General features: G+C 38.9%; 1 protein-coding gene across 1 annotated transcript in view; it reads right to left on the minus strand.

Annotated features, from left to right (window-relative positions):
* The window catches only part of LOC127354506 (sialoadhesin-like), a 140,136-nt gene that overhangs the window by 13,098 nt on the left and 111,461 nt on the right, over positions 1-15,577 (minus strand). The window contains exons 30-33 of the mRNA XM_051384443.1: positions 14,858-15,018; positions 9,766-9,940; positions 6,884-6,978; positions 5,827-5,899 (exon numbers count right to left, since the gene is read on the minus strand). Of these exons, the coding sequence (XP_051240403.1) occupies positions 5,827-5,899; positions 6,884-6,978; positions 9,766-9,940; positions 14,858-15,018 (504 nt within the window). The remainder of the gene's footprint in view (positions 1-5,826; positions 5,900-6,883; positions 6,979-9,765; positions 9,941-14,857; positions 15,019-15,577) is intronic.

The raw sequence follows: 15,577 nt of genomic DNA on the forward strand, positions 1-15,577 counted from the left end.
GTCTGGAAATGCAGACAGGAAATTGTATTTTCTTTGCAGCATTTCTGTGTTGTTACAGATTATCATGTGAATCTGGTCTGGTGCAGTAAACAGGTGTGTGTGTGCAGGTGAATGAGTATAACTTACCTGCTACAACAATCAGATGTAAGGTGGAGTTATGGCGTCCTCTTCTGTTCTGGGCTTCACAGTAATAATTCCCACTGTGTTCAGGTCTGATGTCAGTGATGGTGAAGATCTGTCCTGATGCTTTTGGTGAGTCTTCATCCTCCTTGTACCAGGTATAATTAGCTGCTGGGTTAGCATCCCTGCTACAGGTCAGAGTCACTGAACTGCCCTCCACTATCTCACCAGAGGGACTCACTGACACAGAGGGAACCCTCGGAGCATCTGCAAAAGATAGAATAAATAAAAAAAAAAGAGGGCAGCTCTGGAGGAGAAAACATGTTTCAACTTAACCCTGTCTAATTTATTTTGGTCATTTCTGTACAGCAATTACTTTGGGTCAGATATACCCAAACCAATATATATGTAAAAAAAAATAAATAAAAAGATATATAAATGTATATGATTCAGTATGCAGACTGACAAGATTTATCGGCCCAAATCTCCAATCTAATTTAAATTCTTCTCTACTCCTCTATCTTGGATCTCGGTTTCAGCTTTTCTAGGAAGGCAGAGTATCTGACTGCCAGGTAACTGAAACTCACAGTCCTTTATTGTGTCTCCTATCTAGAGGATGTGACTGTCAGGTTAAGAAGCTTCTCAGAGTGCTTCTTCCACCTATTAACAATGTCCCCAGCTGAGGTCAACAAGTTCCTGCCCTTATTGAACACATACAAGTTTATAGATTTTGAAATGAATCATTTTCTTTAAAAAAGCTGTAATTTTTCACTGTGTAAACCCGTCCCAGTGAGTCGTTTTACCTGACGTTGGGAAGACATTGATGAGAAGGGTTAGATACAGATGGATGGTGCATTATATCACATGCTACTTTCTGACTTCTGGTACAGAATGTGTGCAGCTGAATGCAAAAACTTACCTGCTACAACAATCAGATGTAAGGTGGAGTTATGGCGTCCTCTTCTGTTCTGGGCTTCACAGTAATAATTCCCACTGTGTTCAGGTCTGAAGTCAGTGATGGTGAAGATCTGTCCTGATGTTTTTGGTGAGTCTTCATTCTCCTTGTACCAGGTATAATTAGCTGCTGGGTTAGCATCACTGCTACAGGTCAGAGTCACTGAACTGCCCTCCACTATCTCACCAGAGGGACTCACTGACACAGAGGGAAGCTTTGGACCATCTGCAAAAGATGAAAAGATGAAAATAGCTTCATCTTAGCCTTTTCTGCAGTGAAAGCTTCCTCTACATTCGTGTTCTCCCGTGAATTTATGGTACCAACTGATGATGTTGGTTCAGTATATTTAACTGTGTGTGGTACAAAAAGCTCCTGCAATCCTTAAGATGTTGATACACAATGAAATCCAGACAGCAATTTTGTAAGTTTTGAAAAACTAAGTACTATATGAAGATCATGTCAGACATGGTTGATAACAGGACAGAAGTCCTTGGCCAAATTGGATGTTGGCTGGATATTTATGTGTGGGAGCATCTGAAACTTTACTGATGCTTTTTAAATCAGCTGCATTTGACTCACATTTCACATTAATGGAGATGTATTCAGATGTATTCCCCTCCCAGTTTGTTCTCAGCTGTACAGTTATACTCTCCAGAGTCAGAGGACTGGATGGACCTGAACACAAACTGTGGTTCTTTACTGGGAGGTTGAAGGTATTGATTTCCATTCCTCTTGTACCAGGTGTAAGAAGCTGCTGGGTTAGCATCACTGCTACAGGTCAGAGTCACTGAACTGCCCTCCACTATCTCACCAGAGGGACTCACTGACACAGAGGGAACCCTCGGAGCATCTGGAGGGGAAAACATGAACACATTTAATATTTCATTTTAAGATGAGGTTGCATTTTCACAGTGGAACAGAAATACACTCTAGTTTATCAAAAAAAAGTGGTGGAGCTTGATTTCTTCCAGTATCAGAAACTGCATGGTGTCCTTTTACACTGTGTGTGTGTGTGTGTGTGTGTGTGTGTGTGTTTTAGATGATGTGACTTCTAAACATTAAACTCCAAAAGAAGACTATAATTATCTTCTTATATTTTTAAACATATACAAAAGCGAATTATAGCACATAACTATGATTTTAATGTGTTGTAAATACTGCAGTGATGGCCCTGATTGAGTATTGATGAGCAGAGTTGGATCTATATACATATTGATATTATATTTAAGGTTGTCATGAGGTCAGGAATCAATAGACTTTATATTTCATTGATGGTTTGACATGTTTACTTTCATACTCAGTGTTGCTGTTACCAATAAGAATATCAAATAGTATTCACTGTTCTGCAGTAAAAGCTTCCACTGTATTTGGGTCCTCCGGTGAATTAATGGTACAATCCCCAAAATATTGCAACACAACGAAATCCATCCAGCAATTTTGTTTACTTGACAATGTATTTGGAAAAACTACGTACTATATGAAGATCATGTCAGACAGGGTTGATAACAGGACATAAGTCTTTGGCCACATTGGATGTTGGATGGATATTTATGTGTGGGAGCATCTGAAACTTTACTGATGGTTTTCTGGATTGCTGATGGTTTGAATCCCCTGAACATCCGTACAGATCTGGGAGCCAATTGTAAATAAAACTGCCTTTTCATCATCTACTGTAGCTGCTCAGTGAACTACAGCAGCAGACTGTGAATGTGAAACAGACAGAGCTGAAGAAAGTGCGTGATCAGCAAAACATCTGACTGAGTAATAAAGCTTTAAACAGCTGTCATTAGTTACAAGATGCTTTTTAAATCAGCTGCATTTTACTCACATTTCACATTAATAGAGATGTAGTTAGATGTTCTACTCCCAAGTTTGTTCTCAGCTGTACAGTAATACTCTCCAGAGTCAGAGGACTGGATGGACCTCAAGACAAGCTGTGGTTCTTTACTGGGAGGATGAAGGTATCGATTTCCATTCCTCTTGTACCAGGTATAAGTAGCTGCTGGGTTAGCATCACTGCTACAGGTCAGAGTCACTGAACTGCCCTCCACTATCTCACCAGAGGGACTCACTGACACAGAGGGAAGCTTTGGACCATCTGCAAAAGATGAAAAGATGAAAATAGCTTCATCTTAGCCTTTTCTGCAGTGAAAGCTTCCTCTACATTCGTGTTCTCCCGTGAATTTATGGTACCAACTGATGATGTTGGTTCAGTATATTTAACTGTGTGTGGTACAAAAAGCTCCTGCAATCCTTAAGATGTTGATACACAATTAAATCCAGACAGCAATTTTGTAAGTTTTGAAAAACTAAGTACTATATGAAGATCATGTCAGACATGGTTGATAACAGGACAGAAGTCCTTGGCCAAATTGGATGTTGGCTGGATATTTATGTGTGGGAGCATCTGAAACTTTACTGATGCTTTTTAAATCAGCTGCATTTGACTCACATTTCACATTAATGGAGATGTATTCAGATGTATTCCCTCCCAGTTTGTTCTCAGCTGTACAGTTATACTCTCCAGAGTCAGAGGACTGGATGGACCTGAACACAAACTGTGGTTCTTTACTGGGAGGTTGAAGGTATTGATTTCCATTCCTCTTGTACCAGGTGTAAGAAGCTGCTGGGTTAGCATCACTGCTACAGGTCAGAGTCACTGAACTGCCCTCCACTATCTCACCAGAGGGACTCACTGACACAGAGGGAACCCTCGGAGCATCTGGAGGAGAAAACATGAACACATTTAATATTTCATTTTAAGATGAGGTTGCATTTTCACAGTGGAACAGAAATAGACTATAGTTTATAAAAAAAAAATAATGAATTCCAGGCAGCAAGAATTTTTACTTTAAAATGAATTTGGTAAACTACGAGTATATGAAGATAATTTCTAGCAGACAGTGTTGATAACAGGACAGAAGTCTTTTTTTTAATGTAATTTTTGGGCTTTTTAATTTTTTTAATTGACAGTGACAGCTGAAGATAGACTGGTAAGGGCTATCCAGGAACCCAAAGACATAAGTCTTTGGCCACATTGGATGTTGGATGGATATTTATGTGTGGGAGCATCTGAAACTTTACTGATGGTTTTCTGGATTGCTGATGGTTTGAATCCCCTGAACATCCGTACAGATCTGGAAGTCAATTGTAAATAAAACTGCCTTTTCATCATCTACTGTAGCTGCTCAGAGAACTACAGCAGCAGACTGTGAATGTGAAACAGACAGAGCTGAAGAAAGTGCATGATCAGCAAAACATCTGACTGAGTAATAAAGCCTTAATCAGTTCTTAGATTAGCTGCATTTTACTCACATTTCACATTAATAGAGATGGATTTAGATGTCTTCTTCCCGAGTTTGTTCTCAGCTGTACAGTAATACTCTCCAGAGTAGGAGGACTGGATGGACCTCAAGACAAGCTGTGGTTCTTTACTGAGAGGTTGAAGGTATTGATTTCCATTCCTCTTGTACCAGGTATAAGTAGCTGCTGGGTTAGCATCACTGCTACAGGTCAGAGTCACTGAACTGCCCTCCACTATCTCACCAGAGGGACTCACTGACACAGAGGGAACCCTCGGAGCATCTGGAGGAGAAAATATGAACACATTTAATATTTCATTTTAAGATGAGGTTGCATTTTCACAGTGGAACAGAAATACACTCTAGTTTATCAAAAAAAAGTGGTGGAGCTTGATTTCTTCCAGTATCAGAAACTACATGGTGTCCTTTTACACTGTGTGTGTGTGTGTGTGTGTGTGTGTGTGTGTGTGTGTGTGTGTTTTAGATGATGTGACTTCTAAACATTAAACTCCAAAAGAAGACTATAATTATCTTCTTATATTTTTAAACATATACAAAAGCGAATTATAGCACATAACTATGATTTTAATGTGTTGTAAATACTGCAGTGATGGCCCTGATTGAGTATTGATGAGCAGAGTTGGATCTATATACTTATTGATATTATATTTATGGTTGTCATGAGCTCAGGAATCAATAGACTTTATATTTCATTGATGGTTTGACATGTTTACTTTCATACTCAGTGTTGCTGTTACCAATAAGAATATCAAATTGTATTCACTGTTCTGCAGTAAAAGCTTCCACTGTATTTGGGTCCTCCGGTGAATTAATGGTACAATCCCGGAAATATTGCAGCACAACGAAATCCATCCAGCACTTTTGTTTACTTGACAATGTATTTGGAAAAACTAAGTACTATATGAAGATCATGTCAGACAGGGTTGATAACAGGACATAAGTCTTTGGCCACATTGGATGTTGGATGGATATTTATGTGTGGGAGCATCTGAAACTTTACTGATGGTTTTCTGGATTGCTGATGGTTTGAATCCCCTGAACATCCGTACAGATCTGGGAGTCAATTGTAAATAAAACTGCCTTTTCATCATCTACTGTAGCTGCTCAGTGAACTACAGCAGCAGACTGTGAATGTGAAACAGACAGAGCTGAAGAAAGTTCATGATCAGCAAAACATCTGACTGAGTAATAAAGCCTTAATCAGTTCTTAGATTAGCTGCATTTTACTCACATTTCACATTAATAGAGATGGATTTAGATGTCTTCTTCCCCAGCTCGTTCTCAGCTGCACAGTAATACTCTCCAGAGTCAGAGGACTGGATGGACCTGAACACAAACTGTGGTTCTTTACTGAGAGGTTGAAGGTATCGATTTGCATTCCTCTTGTACCAGGTGTAAGAAGCTGCTGGGTTAGCATCACTGCTACAGGTCAGAGTCACTGAACTGCCCTCCACTATCTCACCAGAGGGACTCACTGACACAGAGGGAACCCTCGGAGCATCTGGAGGAGAAAACATGAACACATTTAATATTTCATTTTAAGATGAGGTTGCATTTTCACAGTGGGACAGAAATACACTCTAGTTTAGAAAAAAAAAAGTGGTGGAGCTTGATTTCTTCCAGTATCAGAAACTACATGGTGTCCTTTTACACTGTGCGTGTGTGTGTGTGTGTGTGTGTGTGTGTGTGTGTGTGTGTGTGTGTGTGTGTGTTTTAGATGATGTGACTTCTAAACATTAAACTCCAAAAGAAGACTATAATTATCTTCTTATATTTTTAAACATATACAAAAGGGAATTATAGCACATAACTATGATTTTAATGTGTTGTAAATACTGCAGTGATGGCCCTGATTGAGTATTGATGAGCAGAGTTGGATCTATATACTTATTGATATTATACTTAAGGTTGTCATGAGCTCATGAATCAATAGACTTTATATTTCATTGATGGTTTGACATGTTTACTTTCATACTCAGTGTTGCTTTTACCAATAAGAATATCAAATAGTATTCACTGTTCTGCAGTAAAAGCTTCCACTGTATTTGGGTCCTCCGGTGACTTAATGGTACAATCCCCAAAATATTGCAACACAACGAAATCCATCCAGCAATTTTGTTTACTTGACAATGTATTTGGAAAAACTAAGTACTATATGAAGATCACATCAGACAGGGTTGATAACAGGACAGAAGTCTTTGGCCACATTGGATGTTGGATGGATATTTATGTGTGGGAGCATCTGAAACTTTACTGATGGTTTTCTGGATTGCTGATGGTTTGAATCCCCTGAACATCCGTACAGATCTGGGAGCCAATTGTAAATAAAACTGCCTTTTCATCATCTACTGTAGCTGCTCAGTGAACTACAGCAGCAGACTGTGAATGTGAAACAGACCGAGCTGAAAAAAGTGCATGATCAGCAAAACATCTGACTGAGTAATAAAGCCTTAATCAGTTCTTAGATTAGCTGCATTTTACTCACATTTCACATTAATAGAGATGGATTTAGATGTCTTCTTCCCGAGTTTGTTCTCAGCTGTACAGTAATACTCTCCAGAGTCAGAGGACTGGATGGACCTGAACACAAACTGTGGTTCTTTACTGGGAGGTTGAAGGTATTGATTTCCATTCCTCTTGTACCAGGTGTAAGAAGCTGCTGGGTTAGCATCACTGCTACAGGTCAGAGTCACTGAACTGCCCTCCACTATCTCACCAGAGGGACTCACTGACACAGAGGGAACCCTCGGAGCATCTGGAGGAGAAAACATGAACACATTTAATATTTAATTTTAAGATGAGGTTGCATTTTCACAGTGGAACAGAAATAGACTCTAGTTTATAAAAAAAAAGTTGTGGAGCTTGATTTCTTCCAGTATCAGAAACTACATGGTGTCCTTTTACACTGTGTGTGTGTGTGTGTTTGTGTGTGTGTGTGTGTGTGTGTGTGTGTGTGTGTGTGTGTGTGTGTGTGTGTGTGTGTGTGTGTGTGTGTTAGATGATGTGACTTCTAAACATTAAACTCCAAAAGAAGACTAATTATCTTCTTACAATTTTAAACATATACAAAAGCAAATCATACCACATAGGTATGATTTTAATGTATTGTAAATACTGCAGTGATGGCCCTGATTGAGTATTGATGAGCAGAGTTGGATCTATATACTTATTGATATTATATTTAAGGTTGTCATGAGCTCATGAATCAATAGACTTTATATTTCATTGATGGTTTGACATGTTTACTTTCATACTCAGTGTTACTGTTACCAATAAGAATATCAAATTGTATTCACTGTTCTGCAGTAAAAGCTTCCACTGTATTTGGGTCCTCCGGTGAATTAATGGTACAATCCCCAAAATATTGCAACACAATGATATCCATCCAGCAATTTTGTTTACTTGACAATGTATTTGGAAAAACTAAGTACTATATGAAGATCACATCAGACAGGGTTGATAACAGGACATAAGTCTTTGGCCACATTGGATGTTGGATGGATATTTATGTGTGGGAGCATCTGAAACTTTACTGATGGTTTTCTGGATTGCTGATGGTTTGAATCCCCTGAACATCCGTACAGATCTGGGGAGCCAATTGTAAATAAAACTGCCTTTTCATCATCTACTGTAGCTGCTCAGTGAACTTCAGCAGCAGACTGTGAATGTGAAACAGACAGAGCTGAAGAAAGTGCATGATCAGCAAAACATCTGACTGAGTAATAAAGCTTCAAACAGTTGTCATTAGTTACAAGATGCTTTTTAAATCAGCTGCATTTTACTCACATTTCACATTAATAGAGATGTAGTTAGATGTTCTACTCCCAAGTTTGTTCTCAGCTGTACAGTAATACTCTCCAGAGTTAGAGGACTGGATGGACCTCAAGACAAGCTGTGGTTCTTTACTGGGAGGATGAAGGTATCGATTTCCATTCCTCTTGTACCAGGTATAAGTAGCTGCTGGGTTAGCATCACTGCTACAGGTCAGAGTCACTGAACTGCCCTCCACTATCTCACCAGAGGGACTCACTGACACAGAGGGAAGCTTTGGACCATCTGCAAAAGATGAAAAGATGAAAATAGCTTCATCTTAGCCTTTTCTGCAGTGAAAGCTTCCTCTACATTCGTGTTCTCCCGTGAATTTATGGTACCAACTGATGATGTTGGTTCAGTATATTTAACTGTGTGTGGTACAAAAAGCTCCTGCAATCCTTAAGATGTTGATACACAATTAAATCCAGACAGCAATTTTGTAAGTTTTGAAAAACTAAGTACTATATGAAGATCATGTCAGACATGGTTGATAACAGGACAGAAGTCCTTGGCCAAATTGGATGTTGGCTGGATATTTATGTGTGGGAGCATCTGAAACTTTACTGATGCTTTTTAAATCAGCTGCATTTGACTCACATTTCACATTAATGGAGATGTATTCAGATGTATTCCCTCCCAGTTTGTTCTCAGCTGTACAGTTATACTCTCCAGAGTCAGAGGACTGGATGGACCTGAACACAAACTGTGGTTCTTTACTGGGAGGTTGAAGGTATTGATTTCCATTCCTCTTGTACCAGGTGTAAGAAGCTGCTGGGTTAGCATCACTGCTACAGGTCAGAGTCACTGAACTGCCCTCCACTATCTCACCAGAGGGACTCACTGACACAGAGGGAACCCTCTGAGTATCTGGAGGAGAAAACATGAACACATTTAATATTTCATTTTAAGATGAGGTTGCATTTTCACAGTGGAACAGAAATAGACTATAGTTTATAAAAAAAAATAATGAATTCCAGGCAGCAAGAATTTTTACTTTAAAATGAATTTGGTAAACTACGAGTATATGAAGATAATTTCTAGCAGACAGTGTTGATAACAGGACAGAAGTCTTTTTTTTAATGTAATTTTTGGGCTTTTTAATTTTTTTAATTGACAGTGACAGCTGAAGATAGACTGGTAAGGGCTATCCAGGAACCCAAAGACATAAGTCTTTGGCCACATTGGATGATGGATGGATATTTATGTGTGGGAGCATCTGAAACTTTACTGATGGTTTTCGGGATTGCTGATGGTTTGAATCCCCTGAACATCCGTACAGATCTGGGAGACAATTGTAAATAAAACTGCCTTTTCATCATCTACTGTAGCTGCTCAGAGAACTACAGCAGCAGACTGTGAATGTGAAACAGACAGAGCTGAAGAAAGTGCATGATCAGCAAAACATCTGACTGAGTAATAAAGCCTTAATCAGTTCTTAGATTAGCTGCATTTTACTCACATTTCACATTAATAGAGATGGATTTAGATGTCTTCTTCCCGAGTTTGTTCTCAGCTGTACAGTAATACTCTCCAGAGTAGGAGGACTGGATGGACCTCAAGACAAGCTGTGGTTCTTTACTGAGAGGTTGAAGGTATTGATTTCCATTCCTCTTGTACCAGGTATAAGTAGCTGCTGGGTTAGCATCACTGCTACAGGTCAGAGTCACTGAACTGCCCTCCACTATCTCACCAGAGGGACTCACTGACACAGAGGGAACCCTCGGAGCATCTGGAGGAGAAAATATGAACACATTTAATATTTCATTTTAAGATGAGGTTGCATTTTCACAGTGGAACAGAAATACACTCTAGTTTATCAAAAAAAGTGGTGGAGCTTGATTTCTTCCAGTATCAGAAACTACATGGTGTCCTTTTACACTGTGTGTGTGTGTGTGTGTGTGTGTGTGTGTGTGTGTGTGTGTGTGTGTGTGTGTGTTTTAGATGATGTGACTTCTAAACATTAAACTCCAAAAGAAGACTATAATTATCTTCTTATATTTTTAAACATATACAAAAGCGAATTATAGCACATAACTATGATTTTAATGTGTTGTAAATACTGCAGTGATGGCCCTGATTGAGTATTGATGAGCAGAGTTGGATCTATATACTTATTGATATTATACTTAAGGTTGTCATGAGCTCAGGAATCAATAGACTTTATATTTCATTGATGGTTTGACATGTTTACTTTCATACTCAGTGTTGCTTTTACCAATAAGAATATCAAATAGTATTCACTGTTCTGCAGTAAAAGCTTCCACTGTATTTGGGTCCTCCGGTGACTTAATGGTACAATCCCCAAAATATTGCAACACAACGAAATCCATCCAGCAATTTTGTTTACTTGACAATGTATTTGGAAAAACTAAGTACTATATGAAGATCACATCAGACAGTGTTGATAACAGGACATAAGTCTTTGGCCACATTGGATGTTGGATGGATATTTATGTGTGGGAGCATCTGAAACTTTACTGATGGTTTTCTGGATTGCTGATGGTTTGAATCCCCTGAACATCCGTACAGATCTGGGAGCCAATTGTAAATAAAACTGCCTTTTCATCATCTACTGTAGCTGCTCAGTGAACTACAGCAGCAGACTGTGAATGTGAAACAGACCGAGCTGAAAAAAGTGCATGATCAGCAAAACATCTGACTGAGTAATAAAGCCTTAATCAGTTCTTAGATTAGCTGCATTTTACTCACATTTCACATTAATAGAGATGGATTTAGATGTCTTCTTCCCGAGTTTGTTCTCAGCTGTACAGTAATACTCTCCAGAGTCAGAGGACTGGATGGACCTGAACACAAACTGTGGTTCTTTACTGGGAGGTTGAAGGTATTGATTTCCATTCCTCTTGTACCAGGTGTAAGAAGCTGCTGGGTTAGCATCACTGCTACAGGTCAGAGTCACTGAACTGCCCTCCACTATCTCACCAGAGGGACTCACTGACACAGAGGGAACCCTCGGAGTATCTGGAGGGGAAAACATGAACACATTTAATATTTCATTTTAAGATGAGGTTGCATTTTCACAGTGGAACAGAAATAGACTCTAGTTTATAAAAAAAACATAATGAATTCCAGGCAGCAAGAACTTTTACTTTAAAATGAATTTGGAAAACTACGAGTATATGAAGATAATTTCTAGCAGACAGTGTTGATAACAGGACAGAAGTCTTTATTTTAATGTAATTCTTGGGCTTTTATTTTTTTTAATTGACAGTGACAGCTGAAGATAGACTGGTAAGGGCTATCCAGGAACCCAAAGAAAGAAGTCTTTGGCCACATTGGATGTTGGATGGATATTTATGTGTGGGAGCATCTGAAACTTTACTGATGGTTTTCTGGATTGCTGATGGTTTGAATCCCCTGAACATCCGTACAGATCTGGGAGACAATTGTAAATAAAACTGCCTTTTCATCATCTACTGTAGCTGCTCAGTGAACTACAGCAGCAGACTGTGAATGTGAAACAGACAGAACTGAAGAAAGTGCATGATCAGCAAAACATCTGACTGAGTAATAAAGCTTCAAACAGTTGTCATTAGTTACAAGATGCTTTTTAAATCAGCTGCATTTTACTCACATTTCACATTAATAGAGATGTAGTTAGATGTTCTACTCCCAAGTTTGTTCTCAGCTGTACAGTAATACTGTCCAGAGTCAGAGGACTGGATGGACCTGAAGACAAGCTGTGGTTCTTTACTGGGAGGATGAAGGTATTGATTTCCATTCCTCTTGTACCAGGTATAAGTAGCTGCTGGGTTAGCATCACTGCTACAGGTCAGAGTCACTGAACTGCCCTCCACTATCTCATCAGAGGGACTCACTGACACAGAGGGAACCCTCGGAGCATCTGGAGGAGAAAATATGAACACATTTAATATTTCATTTTAAGATGAGGTTGCATTTTCACAGTGGAACAGAAATAGACTCTAGTTTATCAAAAAAAAGTGGTGGAGCTTGATTTCTTCCAGTATCAGAAACTACATGGTGTCCTTTTACACTGTGTGTGTTTGTTTGTGTGTGTGTGTGTGTGTGTGTGTGTGTGTGTGTGTGTGTTTTAGATGATGTGACTTCTAAACATTAAACTCCAAAAGAAGACTATAATTATCTTCTTATAGTTTTAAACATAGACAAAAGCGAATTATAGCACATAACTATGATTTTAATGTGTTGTAAATACTGCAGTGATGGCCCTGATTGAGTATTGATGAGCAGAGTTGGATCTATATACTTATTGATATTATACTTAAGGTTGTCATGAGCTCAGGAATCAATAGACTTTATATTTCATTGATGGTTTGACATGTTTACTTTCATACTCAGTGTTGCTGTTACCAATAAGAATATCAAATAGTATTCACTGTTCTGCAGTAAAAGCTTCCACTGTATTTGGGTCCTCCGGTGACTTAATGGTACAATCCCCAAAATATTGCAACACAACGAAATCCATCCAGCAATTTTGTTTACTTGACAATGTATTTGGAAAAACTAAGTACTATATGAAGATCATGTCAGACAGGGTTGATAACAGGACAGAAGTCTTTGGCCACATTGGATGTTGGATGGATATTTATGTGTGGGAGCATCTGAAACTTTACTGATGGTTTTCTGGATTGCTGATGGTTTGAATCCCCTGAACATCCGTACAGATCTGGGAGCCAATTGTAAATAAAACTGCCTTTTCATCATCTACTGTAGCTGCTCAGCGAACTACAGCAGCAGACTGTGAATTTGAAACAGACAGAGCTGAAGAAAGTGCATGATCAGCAAAACATCTGACTGAGTAATAAAGCTTTAAACAGCTGTCATTAGTTACAAGATGCTTTTTAAATCAGCTGCATTTTACTCACATTTCACATTAATAGAGATGTAGTTAGATGTTCTCCTCCCCAGTTTGTTCTCAGCTTTACAGTAATACTCTCCAGAGTTAGAGGACTGGATGGACCTGAAGACAAGCTGTCGTTCTTTACTGAGAGGTTGAAGGTATCGATTTCCATTCCTCTTGTACCAGGTATAAGTAGCTGCTGGGTAAGCATCACTGCTACAGGTCAGAATCACTGAACTGCCCTCCACTATCTCACCAGAGGGACTCACTGACACAGAGGGAACCCTTGGAGCATCTGGAGGAGAAAACATGAACATCTTTTAACTTTAAGATGCAGACGAGTTTTCTCAGTGGAACTGGAGATTAAGATGTACAATATAAATGCTGAACAACAGGCAAAATAGGAAGCTAATATTAGCCATAAAGGGGATGTTGATTCACTCCTTTCACACACATCAACAAGTAGACGCTGTCTTGTGACTTTGGGCCTAAAATTGTAAGAATAGGTCAGTCAAGCTTTATTTATATTGCACTTTTTAGGACACAGTCACACAGTGCTTCACAAACAAACAAATAAATATAAACACACACATACAAACGTATATATACACATATATACATATCAATGTATACACACACAAACATATACAATCATATACATACATAAACAACATATAAATACTAACATACAGATGAATCAAACAAGAGGAAAAGAGAGACAACAACAATAAGTAAACAAACACAGGACAGGAGATCTATAAAAAGGCTTGCAGAGGAGGGTTTTGAGGAGCTGCTTAAAACAGTCCAAGGATTCATCAATCTGAGTGATTGGGGAAGGTGATTCCACAGTGTTGGGGCTAAACAGCGAAGGCACGGTCACCTTTAGTTTTGCAGTTAGAGCGGGGAATGGATAAAAGACCAAGATTTGAGGAGCGCAGTGGTTGAGGAGTGGAATGAGGAACAAGGAGATCTGAAATGTAATGGGGGGCAAGGTCATGAAGTGCATTAATTTATATGTAATCAGCAGGATCTTGTAGTTGATTCTGTATTTTACAGGAGGCCAATGGAGGGATGTGAGAACAGGAGTAATGTGGGACTGATGCTGGTTCTGGTTAAAAGTCTGGCGGCTGCATTTTGAACTAACTGTAAATGATTGAAGGAAGCTTGACTGAGGCAGGTGTAGAGGGAATTACAGTAATCTAGACGGAAGAAAATGAAGGTGTGAATTAATAGTTTGAGATCTCTGGAAGACAGGAAGCATCTGATTTTTTTAAATCTCGTAGCTGAAGGAAACAGGACTGGAACAGTTTTGTAACATGATGGTTAAAAGTTATATGCTGGTCAAAGATGATACCAAGATTCTTCATGGTAGGTTTGATATTTGTGGGGAATGGTCCAATAAACTGATCAACTGCAGTGACAATATGATAAGTAAAAGAATTTCAGTTTTGTGTGTGTTTGTGTGTGTGTGTGTGTGTGTGTGTGTGTGCGTGCGTGCGTGCGTGCGTGCGTGCGTGTGTGCGTGCGTGCGTGCGTGCGTGTGTGTGGCAACTTGACTAATAAACATTAAACTCTAAGAGGAGAAGAATGGTGCTCTCACAATTTTAAGCACAAACAGAAGTAAATGTTTTTACATAACTATGATTGAAATGTGTTGAACTGAAGTGAACTACAGCAGCAGACTGTGAATGTGAAACAGACAGAGCTGAAGAAAATGCATGATCAGCAAAACATCTGACTGAGTAATAAAGCTTTAAACAGTTGTCATTAGTTACAAGATGCTTTTTAAATCAGCTACATTTTACTCACATTTCACATTAATAGAGATGTATTCAGATGTTCTACTCCCAAGTTTGTTCTCAGCTGTACAGTAATACTCTCCAGAGTCAGAGGACTGGATGGACCTGAAGACAAACTGTGGTTCTTTACTGGGAGGTTGAAGGTATCGATTTCCATTCCTCTTGTTCCAGGTATAACTAGCTGCTGGGTTAGCATCACTGCTACAGGTCAGAGTCACTGAACTGCCCTCCACTATCTCACCAGAGGGACTCACTGACACAGAGGCAACCCTCGGAGCATCTGGAGGAGAAAACATGAACATCTTTTAACTTTGATATAATAATAGGTTTTCACAGTGGAACTGGACATTTAGATGTACAATATAAATGCTGAACAACAGAAAAGAAAAGAAGCTTTCTGTTGCTTTTGGACTACTGCGACACTAAACATGCAAATAACAACAAGAGAAATAAATGTCAGAAGTATTGATGTAAGTGTATTCTATAAGACAATAGAACAGTCTAACTCTAGGAACCTTTGTTAAAAGTGATGTATTTTAAAATGTAATCCTGCTAGTTATCCTAATTTTTACTAAATGTAACTGTAATGTGATTACATCTCTTTTCTGAAACTATAATGGATTAAATTGATATTATTAGTTACATGCAGCCTTTTACTCCCCAAGTCTGAACAATAGTAACACTAACAACTTGTAATTCCTCACAACTTGAAACATCTTTTCAGTCCTGT

This window comes from Dicentrarchus labrax, unplaced genomic scaffold (assembly GCF_905237075.1).
Source record: "Dicentrarchus labrax unplaced genomic scaffold, dlabrax2021, whole genome shotgun sequence".
Classification (NCBI taxonomy): domain Eukaryota; kingdom Metazoa; phylum Chordata; class Actinopteri; family Moronidae; genus Dicentrarchus; species Dicentrarchus labrax.